The following is a 16067-nucleotide window of genomic DNA, read 5'->3' as shown; positions in this document are numbered from 1 at the left end:
TAGAAGCAACAAATTTAACACATAATCAAAAGTGATGGTCATCTCCACACCTTCTCAGATGCACAACTCTTCTCCGTCGTCAACAACACCTTCTCTCTTTGCCGCCACTCTTCGTCATTGTCGTCATGCCTCAAGGAACGCTTTCAGTGCTAGTTATGTATGTATGGAAATGGAATGCAGTGTAAATCTAACCTAGGTTTTATTTCATTAAGGTAAAAAAGTCTTTTTAGATAATATTGTTGAGTACATATCTGAAATGAAGATATGGTGTAGGGAGAATCTGCCTTCGTGGAATGTCAACTAGATTATTACGTTTCATTTACCTCGTTTGGCCGTTACATTTGTAAGTCTGAGCAGGTGTAATTTCCATGGTCAACCAGAATCCCTTCCTTTATTAAAAGAAGGAAAAAATGTCTTCAATGTTATTTCATGTGCCTAACTAATAACTATTAATTGATGCCCTGTACATGTCATTAATTTCTTTAACAAATGATATTAACATTTTTATATGCTATTTGACAAGAAATCTACTAGTACCAATCAACCAATAAAGTTTTTTTGCTGAATGTAAGGGGGGATCAGCCAATGAAGAGGGCCTGATCTTGTCAACACAATCACATTATCCACCGGGAAATCCCGAATTAATGGTTGTTGGTGACGTTAAATTTCGAACAGCGTCATTTAGTGTTGGTGGAATAAAAAAGCACTATCGCTGCAACAGGGGAGCCTGCCTTTGCTTCATTATCAAAACACCCTGTTCAAAATAATAGATCGTGGTGAAGTAAAAAACTAGGGAGAGAACTAATTCTTTCAAGGCCTGATACTATAGATACATTAGGTTAAGCACAAAATTTGCACGTGGTCAATGATGATACATTAAACCACATCGGTAGTTAGACAGCCCCAAACTTCACAACCATTACAGCATGGAGGTTTAGTTTTACAATCCTGCATCCGTGATGACACCATTGGAGGTATTGTCAATCCTCTGCTTGGCAGAAATCACTCTATCCAAAGTCTGGTCTGAGACCAAGATCCCTGTGGTTTCCAAATCTGCAACTACAGCAACAGCTGCATCTAGTTCCCCAAGGTCAACGCAGAGACAGATTATCTCATCATATAGAGAACTGTAACATGGGGGAAAATGAGGAAAAAAATAAGCTGAAAAGCAACAGACATGGGATGGCAGAAAACCAAAGGCTGCCTTCATTTTGCAGTTATCATAGTGAACAAAATTCTGCATTATTTAATCCAACCCCACAGTTATGCTTTCAACCATAGGAATTAAAAAAAAAAGGTACAGAAGTTAGATACAACATCTCAACTTTAAAATCAGCAGTAATACACAATTTTTAACTCTTCATTTGAACGTTGAATTATGAAATCCATTATGCTTTAGGACCACAGGAACCATGATGACTAATTAAACCCTCCCAACATTACATCCATAACAACAAATTAGAAGAGGGCTTCATGAAATGTAAGAAAATAGAGTCAAGGAATTTCCTTAAGGCACTTGTTAAGAATTCAAAATTGGAAAGAATTGTAAAAAAGTATAGCTTTTAAAGTTCACAAATGCAACAATTGTAATTTTAATTAATTGACAAGTGTCCTTCAGCATCCATTGTCAGGATCCAACATAAAACAGTGAACTTCAAATTGAAGAGGAGCAGTAAATTAGTATGGTTTTAAAGAAAGTTTTATTTTACGTACTAAGTATATAGAAGTTTCGGGAGCCAAATTTAGAAAGGCAATTCTTTCCTCATAAATATCGGGTTAGCTTTCTTTCCCTCCTAGTCAAGCATAATAAAATATCTAGATTTTTGTTGGTTGGGTAGGGTAAACCACACAAGAGCATGGGTCTTGTTTTACAAAGAAAATAGAATTACCTCCCAAACTTATAACCAAGTCCATGAGTTGTTTGCAAAATTGTTAAGAAAGCTGAGGGCAGAGGTGCCCTTACAGCTGCACGCAAGATCACGGCACAATCTCCTATAGTTGGTGTCCCTCCCAATTCTATGACCTATACAATACAGGCCAAAAAGACCAAAGAAAGTTGTTAGGTTAAATATATCCAAAAAGACCAAAGTAGTATTGCTAGTTACTAATAACAATTTATTGAGTGTCCAAAAGAAAGATAAATAAAAGAGACTATATTTTAGAGAGCTTAATCACACCTCTCTTATGTTCTCATATTTATGTTGATAGAATTGTGATACAATGAGTAGAGGGAAGAGCAAAGATAAAAAACCAGAACTAGAACTAGTGTCCTAGGTACAAAGATAGGTACAACATATAACATTTCTATTTGTATTTAATACTTATTCTAACACACCCCACAAGCTAGAGCATACAAATTATATATACCAAGCTTGGAACAAATAAATTCAATTATAGGTCCCCTTAAGGATTTTGTTAACACATCTGCTAGCTAGTCATTGGATCCAAAAAACTCATTGTATCTCCATGAAGAAAGACATTTTTAATATCCAGTGAGGAAGTAGCCAATGACGTAATAGTCAAGGTTTAGTTATTTACCTTCTGCATAACTTTGATTGCCAGCTCAACTTCCCATTCCTGTGACCATCTCCGAGGAGGTTTGTTCTTCAGTTCTCTCTCCCATGTCCAGCCCCAAGCATCTGCTAATGTGTACATGTCTGATACATCAAAAATTTTCCGCTTCCTCATTTCCTTAAATGCCTCAAATACGTCCAGTGGAAACCAATCGTCATCATCATCATTCTGCCAGCAAATAAGTTAGATTCAGAATGTAAAAACTGCAAAAAAGATTGAAAGAATGTAATGTTATCAGAGAATGGAGATTCATGGTCCAGAAATGGCTCTTGGCTTCTCATGAATCACTCTCACCCAAAACCTCAGGCTCCAATATCAGTTTTATCATGTTGATTTTTACATCCTAACATTTTGGGATCTTCTGTACAAAAAAACTTGCCTTACTGTCTTAACAAGTTGAAGAAACCAACTCTCCCCACCCAAATTACAAAGGAAAAGTATACCAAGGAATTATTTTCATACCACAGCCTGCATTCTGGCCGATTTTTTAAACTTTTTAGATCTAGTAATAGGTTGATCAGAATCTTTAAACAACTGGACTCCAATCATTTGAAGAGGCTTGTTAGATTCAACTTCCTTGACTTTTATCCTATCTACATCTTGGTTCTCCGCCGGTTCTACTTCCTCTTCTACTTGTTCTGCTTCCTCCTCCTCCTCATCCACTTCATCATCTTCAATGTCTTTAGCAGCATCTTCTATTACATCAATGTCATCTGGAACTTCAGAGACGTCTGATTTACCTGCATCCATTGTCATTTCTTGATCACCAGTTAAACCTTCACCTAAAAAGCGACGTTTCCAGAACTCTGTATTTCCTTCCTGCAGCTTTATACGTGAAATCAATGCATCTACCTCTTCATCCACCTAGAACATGAATCATATTTAAGTTTAGTGTTATATATTAAAGATCAGATGGAGAGAAAAGAAAAGGTATTTAAAAAGACAAACGAAGAATCAACCTCTTCTTCCTCCTCTTCCACTGGAGGAATCCAAAGGGGCCTACCGCGAGATCGATTTATTCTTCTTGCTTTCTGTACACGTTGGTAAAGAACATTTCTAGTTCCATCAATAGGCAAGCCTTGTGCTTCCAGTTCTTCCTTCAATTCAAATACAAGCATTTTACTAGCAGCCTTAGGCTTTAAAACATTCTGTTCAGGCCCCTTTATGAGTTTCTTTAGTCTCTCCTTCACTCTAATATAATCATATTCAGAAACACCATCCCCTAAAACTGCAAGTCCTTCAATCTGCAAGGTCTTCAAGAGCTTTTTATTGTAATCCCTCAACTCCTCCAGGCATCTTTGTTTGAAGGAGGTCTCCATTGGGTTTGAATATATAAATCCTTGAGCATCAGGATCTAGAGGTGTTTTACCTCTTCGAGGCACCCACCGTTTACGCTCCCCAGTTAGGCCACCCTCTTCAATATATCTGTCCAATTAACGAGAATAAACACATTAACAAATAAAAGCTATACAATAATGAGCATTAGTTCATTAAGCCCATCAACTAAGATTTACTAGATCAGTGAAATAACACGCCTGCTTTAAAACAAATCATGGAAAGCAAAAGCTAAAAGAAAAATTTAGAAGCTTTTATGAGTAGAAAAATTAAAGAAGATTCTTAGGACCACTGCTTAGATTTTGATATGCCTATTTTGCCAACATTGGCTACCACTGGTATTTTTAGAATATTAAAGTTACCTCTGGTAGGCAAAATAAGCTGCACACAAACACAAGCCTTAGAAAAACAATTTATGATCAAGAGGTAAACCCCCTTTGTTATGAACACTACTCTTGGACAGCAGAAAAACAATTGGGATAAAAAGCCAAATGAAATAAAATAAATAAATAAAAATATAAAAGAAAAGTCAAATCATAATAATAATAATTTCAATTTAGGTTTCAGTGCACTTGCTAAGAACAGATAACAATCATATATGAAAATATAAATAAAATAAAATAACTTAGATCAAAATAATAATAATAATAATAATAGCAACTATTTTTGAAAAGGAAACAATACCTAGCAATATAATCAATCTCATAGCCAAGTTCAGCCTCCTCTTGTAATGGTTCAATCCATGAGCTTACTAATGTCCGGTATTTTCTGCTCAAGATCATTGCTCGTGAAGGGATCAGCTGGTTATCTTTGGCCATAACTTCTAAAGCTTCAAGCATTTCAACAATTCTTCCTGAATTTCAAAAGGACAACTATGTTGAAGCAAAGCATTCTAAGACAATTTTGGTCATAAAATTTTATAAATATACATTGAACACCACAACGAAAAGCAAATCCATGATGATTATCTTTAGTTACAATTTCTCAACAGCGGTAACAAAATATACAAAAATAAAATTTTAGGAAATAAGTATGTGCTCCGGAACCAGATATTCTACATACAATGGCAAGGCAGGATGGATTCCCATCAGATACTCCCTCTGGATATTCTTTTTGAGCTGAAATTTCAGCACAATGTTAGAATAAATGCCTCATATCTCTTACGTTTCATACAGCAGATGGGATGATAATTTTCTGGGTACAACCGTACAACTATTTTATGTTAAGGAGATGGTGCCCAAATCCAACAATGGAAAAACTGGAGTTCAAAAACTACTAATGGGAGAAGTGATAGGAACACACTCCCTAATACACTCTTTTGGACACTTTCACTCTTAATAGCTAAACTTATTGAAAACTACAAAAATCAAGAGAGGGAATCTGTTAGGTTACACATAGAGGAGGAGTTAGTTAGTGTTGCATAATCAGGAGAATTATGTTATAATTAAGTGCAGATTCTATTTTATATTTATTAGGACAGATTTGTTAGTGATTTGATTTTATTTGATTTGTACAGCTTTAAACACTCATTATTTCAGGCTTTCATTGCCTATTATTTCTTTCTTTAATTAGGTTGTAAAACAGTCTATAAATAGAGACTGTAATCACATTTGTAAGATATCTCAGAAATATATTTCATCTATTTCTTTCCACTGTTAGAATTAGAATAGTCATGAGTTAGTTATTTGTTTTGCTAGTTAGATATAAATAAGAAAAAAGGAGAGGGGGAGGGGAGTGTGTAATATTTTTGTAGATTGAGCCTTAGCTCTTTGTGAAGGGGAAGCCCTTGAAGGAGAGAGTGCTCTCCTATTTCTTGTTCTTTTCTTCTCTTTATAATACTTGGTTCCTAACAATTAGGTCCGACTTGCCGGATCTGAAAAACAGAGAGGGAGGAAGAAAAGATGGAACAGAGGATGGCAGGAGTAGAGAAATTTACCAGCGAACAAGGGAAATGGAATTCTGAAATAAAAGCGGAAATTCTGGGGTTGAAAGAAGGCATGTTGGAGTTGAAAGAAATGTTGCGGGATTTCAAGACAGGAGACAGAAGGTCGGAAGGCGGAGAGAGTTCGGTGAATGGTGATGAAAGAGGGCAGGAACAATCAAGACAGAATAACCAGTGGGATAAGGAGAATGAAGGAGAGATGAAGCCTTGGACTAGGAGACTGGAACTACCGGTTTTTTAGGGCATGGACCCAATGGGTTGGCTGGCCAGAGCTGAAAATTTTTTCGAGGTGCTGAATGTGACAGCTAGGGAAAGATTAAAACTGGCCTTCATGAGGGAAGCGTCAGTCCTTGGTTCAGTTTTTGGAGAAAGAACTCCAAGAATCCTTCTTGGGAAGAGTTTTCCAGAGTGCTGAATAGGAGGTTTGGGGGAAAGGAGAGGAGTTTTGGTTTTGAGAAGCTGGCAAAGATCAAACAGAATGGAAGAATTGATGAATACATTCAAGATTTTGAGTTGTTAGTGTCACAAGAACCACAGACAGGGGAGGAACAGCTGCTGGGTTACAGTCCAAGATCCGTAACCAAATCAGACCTCATGATCCCAAAGAGAAATCTGTTAATGAAGAGAAGAAGACCCAAGATGTGGCAAAAGGTTCAGCAATGAAGAATCACACCCTCTGCAGCAAAGAAAAAATCAAAAATGAAGGGAGATTTGCAAGAGAATCAGAAATGATGAGGGCAGAAGGGGATTCATCAATAAAAAGAATGAAGACTATGTGTTGTAATGATTTTTTCCTGATAGCCCAATGATAGAGCTAACTAGTAAGAAAGTTGAAGGTGGAGATGCAACCAAGCATCATTTTTTCTCAAATTCAGATTTACTTAATATGCATAAGAAATCATTGTTGGATCTAGATTTGATAATGAAGGTGGCTAGAACATCAATGACATCAGAATCTTGGATTTTCAATTTACTGGGTGCAGAGATTTTTATACAAAATCTCCTCTCATTCCCACCACCACCTAAGCCTCCAGACCTAAATTTGCATGTAGTAGCCAATGGATTCCCTCCCTATGATAGACAATACTTTCAGGAAGTGTAGATAAAGATCATGGTGTTGAAGATGAGCCACGGAGTCAAGGTTCCACTGTTCCAACCTTGAGGACAAGGTTGTTTTTTGGAAAAGTGTATTCTTAGGTTACACATAGAGGAGGAGTTAGTTAGAATTAGAAAAGTCATGAGTTAGTTATTTGTTTTGCTAGTTATATAGAAATAATAAAGAAGGAGAGGGGGAGGGGAGTGTGTAATATTTTTGTAGATTGAGCCTTAGCTCTTTGTGAAGGGGAAGCCCTTGAAGGAGAGAGTGTTATCCTATTTCTTGTTATTTTCTTTCTATTCAATATAAACCTTTCTTTTCTTTTTATAATTCTTGGTTCCTAAAAGAATCATTAAATAAGAGGTGGGTCCCACACTTTTTGTGATTTCCCATAATAATCAACCCATGAGAGTGAGTATGTTAAAAAATGTGTGTTAAAGGGTATTTTCCTAATATCTCTCTACCTGTGGAAAACTTACATTTATTTCGCCCCAAGGAGAAAAGGGAAAGTTCAAACTTGTGACACATCAAATGTGAGATCTCGCTACACTCAACCAATCCTTAAGGTTGATTGAATAAAATTGTAGATTATTTATTAATAGAGACAACATCTCTTAGAATGAGAAAGCTAAAAATACACAGCCAGTAGAATTATACCTTCCCGACATAATGCCCGAAGGTACAAAGAAAGTGGATCTCCATGGTTCCCTTCATCATGTAGAACTTTTGTACCCTCTTCAAAGTGTTTAAGGGCACGAAAATGCCTAATAGCTTCTCGTACCACACAATACTTGGTAAAACACTCCACTAACAGGCTGAAGAGACAATATGGGAGAAAATAGATCAAGAGAACATTCCAGTCATATATCACAAAATCCATCACTTCTTTTTATTTAAATAAACACAACTTAATGAGTATCGTTCAGAAATAGAAATATATGGGCGCCAAAAATTACAGTTCATTTACTCAGTTTACCTGATAATCCAAGTATCGTTCAGAAATAGAGGGAAAACTTCCAATTAAAGAATAGCATAGAAACAATAAAAGAGTTAACATTTAGTTGAGTGGAGACTATTTATAACATGTTTCTATTTCCGTTTAAATGGTCCCAAACCAATCTTTATATGAAAGCTACAGTTTTGTTTCTTGGTAAAACTGAGCATAATGTGTATCCATACATGCTATTAGCTGTTGGTGCAAAGTAAACTCTGTCTAGTAAGCAGTATCAATTAAACCTACATATTAAAACAGGATACCAAACGCTTCAGACCTGAATTTAAACTCCTGGTTGTTGTGTCTAAAATGGGGTTCCCTGATTTAGTATCAGATTAGTAGTGTGCAGTTGTTGTGCTTCCTTGATGTATTTAATTAGAGAGTAATGCCCATGTTTCCAACGGGACTTTTAGCCCATACAATTGTTATGCTGTAGATTCATTTTTATATTTTCTTTCAAACCTATTGCTTTGTCACAGAATCTGCTGCAAATTCTGTTCATTATATATAACAGCTACTGTTTTTATTTATAAAAAAAACAAATAAAGTTTATACTAATGAATTCAAATAATATAACATCCAACATATACAATGGTCAGGTTTGTAAAAGAATAATAACATGTCTTACGCGTGGGTCTTCACATTTGGCTGTATACGTTTGTGATCTTCAACCATCATGCCGAGTAACTCAGCAACATCTTGTACTCTAAGACACACAGAAACCAGATTAATATGATCACATCACATAAGAACAACTATAACTTAATCCATGAAATATTCAATTTAAGAATTCCAACGGGAGATTTCACAGCAATTTAAATTGTCTAACCTGTCATAAGATTCAGCTCTAGTATACGCTTGAATAACCCAATTGTATGTATCTGTATCAGGCTTCATATAATCTGTTATGTCACAAATAAAAATTAATTTACAGTGCATAGAATTAATAATGAAGAAAGGGGCTTTAACAAATTAGAAGAAAAGACCATCCCAACTTGAACAGCATACACAAAGAAACAAAAAAGGAACAGAAAAGAAGAAAATACCATGAGAAATGAACATTAATTGTGAAACAAATTACAGTATAAGAAAAAGAAACAAACTTTCCCTAAAATGGTAAACGAAATATTTATAAGTAAACAAATATAAGCATAAGAAAAAGAAGAAAGAGGAAGCAAAAGGAAACGTGGACTGCACACCTTCTCCATATTCCATGTTCTCAAACGTTGCAAAAGCTATTTCAGGTATTCCGCAGGTAGCCTTATAATTTTGAAAGAAAGAATATTAATAAAACATAGTGAAGACATCAGAATCAAACAGGTTTATAATTTGCTATATCAAAGCTAACAGTTATTTGGAAAGTTACAAAAAAAAAACTGGCATTTTTTGGTCTGAAACATCTACAACTAAAGTATCATTGCGTCATATTTCATATCAGTTACCTTCACATATTTTTTACTTAAAGAGAATGTAAAACCACAAGGCAAGGATTATATCTATTTTCAGTAAGTAATTTATCCATATAATACTTGAACAGATGAGAGGACTGAAAACAGTGTATTCAACCTACAGTGTTCGACTTTTATTGATGTATATATAGGATAAAAAGAAGAGGCAAGGCACTTGCCTAAAACCCTAACCCTAAAGCTGGGTACACATAAGAAAAATAATACAAACAACATTACATTTCAACAATAATAATATAGGTTTAATTACCTTTTTTGTCCTCAACGTATTGTAATATGTTATTGTAGTTCTTTAAGTTCTTGCTAGTAATTTATCTTGGTTTTATAACATAACTTGTTTAGATAGGTTAAGTAGTCTTCCCTAAAAGGTTGTTTTGCTTACTAGCATTAATTAGCTAGAAATAACCTTTTCCTGTACCTTGCACTGCCACAACAAGCCTCATTCTTTCCGCCTTTTTCGCTTTCTCCGTTCACCGTTAGCATCCCGTGATGTAAAAAGCGGCTACCATGAGAAACCCGCATAGCCACCGTCATGGTGTGGCGGTGACCAAAAAATCCACCACCACTTTTCGCCATGGCGACACCATAACCGTTTATTGATAACACTGCTTAAGATTCAAGGTTATGTTGATCATCTTATTAGTCCCAATGTTGATGAAAATGAGGTTTCACGTTGGTTGAAAATTGATGCTCAATTATGCATTGTTATCAAATCTACCATTCACTCATCTTTAAAACAAATTTTTCGTACCTATGAGACATGTTCAAAAGTTTGAGAACAGGCAAACTTATTATACACCAAAGATACTCACGCCCACTATCACTACGCAAAATTCGAATGGAAATTCTAAATTGATTTTTAATTTCATTGTAAAAGATTTGAAATATAGCAATGGACTTAGAGCTTATTCTAGCGAGAGTTTGTTGAGCCTATCTTGCCACCCACTATCAGGTCACTATCTGACTACTCATAAATATATAGTCTCACGCATGAGTTGAGGGTCTCGGCATGAGGGAGTGTGTTGGAGATCTCACATTGATTATAGATAAGAACAATTCATAGTATATAAGTTTGACATTAGGATCCATGGGAGTATCAACAGATTTCAAATTCATCAACCCAATTTCCTCCAAAATATCCAATGCATATTTTCTTTGAGAGATAACAATACCAGTATTGGATTGTACTACCTCAATCTCCAAGAAATATTTGAGTTTGCTAAGATCTTTGGTCTGAAAGTGTTGACAAGGGATTTATCCTATTATTTTTTTCTTTTATTTTAATATGGTATCAGACTCATTTAGAGCCTATCCTAGTGAGAGTTTGTTAGACCTATCGTGTCACCCGCTATCGGGTGGCTATCAGACCACCCATAAATATATAGTTTCACGCACGAGTTGGGGGTCTCGGCGTGAAGAGATGTGTTGGAAATCCCACATCAACTAGAGATAAGGACAATTCATAGTATATAAGTAGGTGTCAACCTCACCTTATAAGTTGGTTTTATAAGGTTGAGTTAGTTTGAAAATCCACTTCTTAATAGTTTGCAAGTTACATCAGTCTCTCTATGGGTCTCAAGCAATGTCCCCGTGCTTGGTTCGAAAATTCAGTCACATTGTTTAAATCACTTTGAATAAAACTCACTAAGGCAAATCATTTAGTTTTTCTTTTGTCATACCTCTCCCGAAAAATGTGTTTACTTAATTATGTATGTTGATAACATAGTTATTACAGGAAATGATGTTGCTAAAGGAACACTTATGAAATCACTTTCAAACCAAATGCCTTTGAAGTTTAAATACTTTCTAGGCATTGAAGTGACTCAATCAAAGGAAGACATTGTAGTTTCTCAAAGGAAATATGCTTTAGATATCTTAGAAGAAACAAGCATGACTGGCTATAGACCATTAGATAGTCCTATGGATCCAAATAAAAAGCAATGGCAAATCAAGGTGAATCTCTCTCTGACCTAGGAGATATAGAAGACTCTATGGGAAATTTATTTATTTCACTACTATTACTAGACTCGGCTATCTTTTGTAGTGGGTGTTGTTAGCCAGTTTATGCAAAATCCTTGTATTGATCACTGTAATGCTCATCTACATCTTAAGATACCTCAAAAAGACTCAATGGCAAGGTCTATTGTACGAAGATAAAGGGGATACCCAAATTTCTGGTATTGTGATGTTAATTGGGTAGGGTCTCCTATGGATAGACACTCCTCTACAAGATATTGTGCTTTCATTGGAGGCAACATTATTTCATGGAAAAGCAAGAAACAAAATGTGGTTGTTGAGGCTGAATATAGGGCAATGATGTCTCTCATTTGTGAACTTGTATGGGTCAAACAATTTGCATGGTCTGTATGCTCTAGCTTAAGGGGGAGTGTTAGAACATTTTATCGTGGTTATATAACTTAACTTGTTTAGACAGGTTAAGTAGTCTGCCCAAAAAGGTGGTTTTGCTTATTAGCTAGACATAGCCTTTTTTTGTAACTCTTGGTATTCTTGATGTGATTTTCTTTTATAAATAACGCATATCAGCTAAGAGATAATCAATCTCTTAAGCTCTTTTTATCATATTTTCAGTCTTACGTGTTCTAATTGTGTCAATAGAGTCTTTTAGGTATAAAAATATGCATTGTTAGTCCCAACAATTCGAGAGACTCAATTGATACAATCAGACTCTGGAATGACTAAAATAGTTCCATTGGATACCTGATACTATCAGGCTGATAGACATAGTTGGAATATGAAGAAATAAAATGCAATTAAGCTAATGATGTATGTATCACTGCCACGGGAAAGGAGTCCCTTAATTTACACCAATAATCAATTTCATGTACAGATAAATATTTTAAGGAATGAGATAAAAAAAGAAAATACATACCCCTAAATCATCCCTCTTTTTAAGGTGGTACAACACCTACCATAAGCCCTACAAATTAAATTGATCTATTTCCCCTAGCAAATTCATGGAAGCAGGACGCAGTGTAAGATCATAATTATAACTGAAAGAATGATGCTATCCTCCCAAAAATTCTCCTCCTATCTCATAAAGAAAGTACAAGAGAGAAAAATAAATGCATTTAGTACTTCTTAACATACAAGGGAAGTGGGAGGATTTAAAGTTATGCTAAATGAAAACATATAATCTAGTAATGAAAACCAAAGACAATCCAAAAGTCATAACAAATGTTTTCACCCCCATTTTTTTGGCAACATGAAACTGACCGCTAGAACTGCACAAAACATTCTGAGCACAAAAACTAGACTGAAGAAGGTAACCTGCACACTGAGGAGGCAATTGAAATGAAATGTGGTTGCCATCCTTCCTGCTGCCTCCATCTCATAGGCAATGTCTAATGCATTAGAATGGTCCCCAGCTTTGCAGTCTTCCTTGATCAGAAGATCATAAACCTCATCGGTAGCCTTGAGGCCAATATCGGCACCCTTGAAGAACACTTGGTTGGCACCTTCCAAATGCTTGCTCCGAATAAGTTCCTCTACACAACACCATAATTAAAGCACACCATAAAGGAGACACTAATACAAATTAACAATAAGTAATCAACAACATGATAAGAAGATAAACTGAATTATGGTATTGTTTTAGGTTTGTTTGAACGAGCTTCTCTATGAAGACTTATAAGAGAGAAAATAAGAAAAAAATGGACTGAGATTTTCCATAAGCTAAAATTAGCTATTGCACAAGTTAAAAATTAAAATTAGAGAAGTTATTTGAGAGAACTTTTAGAAACTAGATTATGCTTAGCTTGGCTTATGGAGAGACTAATATCAATATTTCTTCCTATGTTTCTCTTTTAAAAGTTGTTATGAAGAAACTCGTCCATACAGGCCCTTAAGCTAAAATAAACTTAGACACTTCACTATTATAGAAACTAAACTTCTACAAAAGTTCAAGTGCATAAGTTGATTTCGGTTTACTAATAAAGCACAATTCATTTTATCCTCCAATCTCTTTCTCCTATACATTTCAAGTAGAGAGAAGTTTATTCAATTAGTCAAAATGAATATACCAATAAGAACAATCCAAGCTTGGCGAATATCATAATTCAGGTCCTGCATATCTCCAAGTATTTGTAGACCTCTATTGGCGCGACCTTTAGACCCAAATAACCTTACCAATGCCATGAATGTCTCGTGAACCGGTCGAAGCCCTGCAGCCAACTCTCTTCTCAAAGATTCCATCTGCGTAATAACAATAATCAGCTAAATTGAAACGGCATTTGGCGTCGTCGTAGAGAAATTATCGTACCGCTGCTTCTTCGTGGCCGTTGAGGGCGTTCGACACCACCAATCCATGAAACGAACGAGGGCCAGGGCTGATGCCGGCGGCGATCATGTCGTATATGACTTCCGACACGCCGTTTGAGTCGCGGAGCCGGGCCCGGTCCATGAGCTCCTCCATGAAACTGAACCGGAGGCCGTTTTCGACCGCGCTTTGATCATCCTTCGCCTGCTTCTTCTTCCTGCCCCGTTTTTCCGGAACTGAAACCGCCGCGCGAACCGTCACGGTTCGGGGACAGAACCGGTTCAATTTGAACGGAAAACTGGCGTAACTGTGAGTGTAGATGTAAGGTAAGATGACTGAGGACATGAATGCATATATAAAGTTGAATTTAAGAGTAACGGGTTTTGGTTTGGTGGCAGTGTCGAGGGAGTGAAGCAACAGTCTGTGGTGCACTGATGATAAGGCAGACCGCGAATTCAAAAGGTATGCACGGATTCGTAATTATATTTATTTTTATTATTATTGTTTAAACTTTTTTTTATTATTTTAAATTTTATTTCAATTACTATTATTATTGGTAAATTTATTACTTTTTTATATATTATTAATATTTTAAATTTTACATATATTATATTATTTTATAATTTTATATTTATATTATTAATTCATTTTCTTTTATTATTATTTAGAAATACATCTAAATTATTATATAAATACATTTATATTATTATTATATAAACATATTAATTTATTATTATATTATATTATCTAACTTCTTTTAATAAATTGTCTTTTCGGGCAATCACTTTCTTCTTTTTCCACAAATCAATGTCTTTCTTTCTTTACGATTGAACTTAAACAAACTTGATTATTTTTTACACATCAATGCTTTTCAATCCGAATAAATAGTATTTTCTAACCATTAAAAAGAAACAATAAGAATGTTATTATAGAAATTTTGTTTTAAAAATTATGTTCTATAAAACTTATGGAACGCGCATTTCTTGTGTTTTTCCGAAGACTTTCCAGAAAATTTATTTTAAAAAACTTATTTTGGAAGGTATCATATTTTTTGGAAAAATTCTATTTTAGAAAATTTGTTCTGTAATGTATTTCCTATGTTACAACTTGTTCCAAAAAATTATTCCATAAATTTTATTTTGAAAGTTCTAGAAAACTTACAACAGGAAAATCACTTACAACAGGAAAACTTACAAAGAGCAAGATGGTAGTTATAAAAATTAGACAAATTCTTCCTGCAAATTATGACTTGCACCTTATCCAATTTTCAAATTTTAAAAATTACCCTTGACTTTAGATTTTGAAAATCAGGAATTCAAAAAATAACTTCTGGAAAAACAAATTATAATAGATTATTGTGTTTCAAAAATAAAATTTCAAAATGGACCAGAAAAGCAAATTTGAAATTAAAAAAATACGTTATAGAAAAAAAAATCCAAGGAAAAAGAATATGAAAATAAATTCTTAAAAAGGATTTCTGAAATTCAGAAGCTTAAGTGTGGTGTATTAGGTAAGTCTGTCTGCTTAGGTTTGAGGATGAAATGGTAGAAGAGAGGGTTTTAGATATCGGAATCCAAAGGTATTTCAGATAAAGATCTGCAGAAGTATTTTTATTAAACTTATTGTGACTTTTGAATTTTACAGCATCTCAGTCTCTCCTCCATCACCAACACATATAAATATCACTGTTGGATCTTCATCCTATCAAATAAAACATGGGAGGACCATTATAATATTTTAAAATTTTGTCAAGTACATATTCAAAATGATAATTTGTCTAACAACAATAATAGCACATTATTTAAATTCAAGTAGTATATACATTTATTCTAAATGATAATTTGTCTAACAACAATAATAGCACATTATTTAAATTCAAGTAGTATATAAATTTATTCTTAATCAATTAAATTAATAAGACAAGAAAGTTACCACCGTTTTATTTTTTTCTGAATAATTTGATAAATAATAGATTGGAATTGACGATAAAAATTTATTATGTAAACTTAAATTATAAACAACTTTAACCAATAGCAACTATTTTTCTGCTTGTCTTTGGATTTTGTCAACGAGAACTATCTCTCAAATAATTTTGTGGTTATGTTTTAGATAAATAAATTGATACTTTCGTAATTTAAAATAATAATAAAATTAAGAATATTTTCTCCAACTAAAATAATCTTTATTTTTTAATTAGACTTCGCATATGTTGAAACTAGGTAAGCTTGTGACCCAGAATAAATTTATTTTGTAACTTAATAAAGCATTACTTAAAAGTATATTGTTAACCTTTTGTTTGAGAAATTAAATATAGTTAGAAACTATTACTTTTTATTTTCCAATTAACAAAATTTAAATGATTTGAACTCTTAATTGTTACTAAA

At 34.3% G+C, this 16067-nt stretch overlaps 1 protein-coding gene across 1 annotated transcript; it reads right to left on the bottom strand.

Annotated features, from left to right (window-relative positions):
- Window positions 1–600: 600 nt before the first annotated feature.
- Window positions 601–14080, bottom strand: PTAC3 (plastid transcriptionally active 3). The gene is made up of 13 exons (XM_068620032.2): window positions 13687–14080; window positions 13448–13619; window positions 12696–12913; window positions 9141–9201; window positions 8771–8843; window positions 8570–8647; window positions 7605–7762; window positions 4594–4762; window positions 3534–3999; window positions 3037–3438; window positions 2539–2742; window positions 1890–2023; window positions 601–1127 (listed from the first exon to the last, which is right to left on the bottom strand). The coding sequence occupies exons 1-13, from the start codon at window positions 14026–14028 to the stop codon at window positions 941–943; spliced, it is 2664 nt and encodes an 887-aa protein (XP_068476133.2). The 5' UTR covers window positions 14029–14080; the 3' UTR covers window positions 601–940.
- Window positions 14081–16067: the final 1987 nt, after the last annotated feature.

Source organism: Phaseolus vulgaris, chromosome 7 (genome assembly GCF_051622355.1).
Source record: "Phaseolus vulgaris cultivar YP4 chromosome 7, ASM5162235v1, whole genome shotgun sequence".
NCBI classification, from domain to species: domain Eukaryota; kingdom Viridiplantae; phylum Streptophyta; class Magnoliopsida; order Fabales; family Fabaceae; genus Phaseolus; species Phaseolus vulgaris.
Note: the sequence above shows the minus strand (reverse complement) of the source record. Positions and strands in the feature narration are given on the sequence as shown.

Coding starts and splice junctions, on each gene's coding strand:
- PTAC3 (XM_068620032.2), bottom strand. CDS start 14,028: ATGTCCTCAGTCATCTTACCTTACATCTACACTCACAGTTACGCCAGT. Junction 4,000..4,593: donor GAGATTGATTATATTGCTAG/GTATTGTTTCCT, acceptor TTAATTGGACAG/ATATATTGAAGAGGGTGGCC. Junction 3,439..3,533: donor TGGAAGAGGAGGAAGAAGAG/GTTGATTCTTCG, acceptor TTCATGTTCTAG/GTGGATGAAGAGGTAGATGC.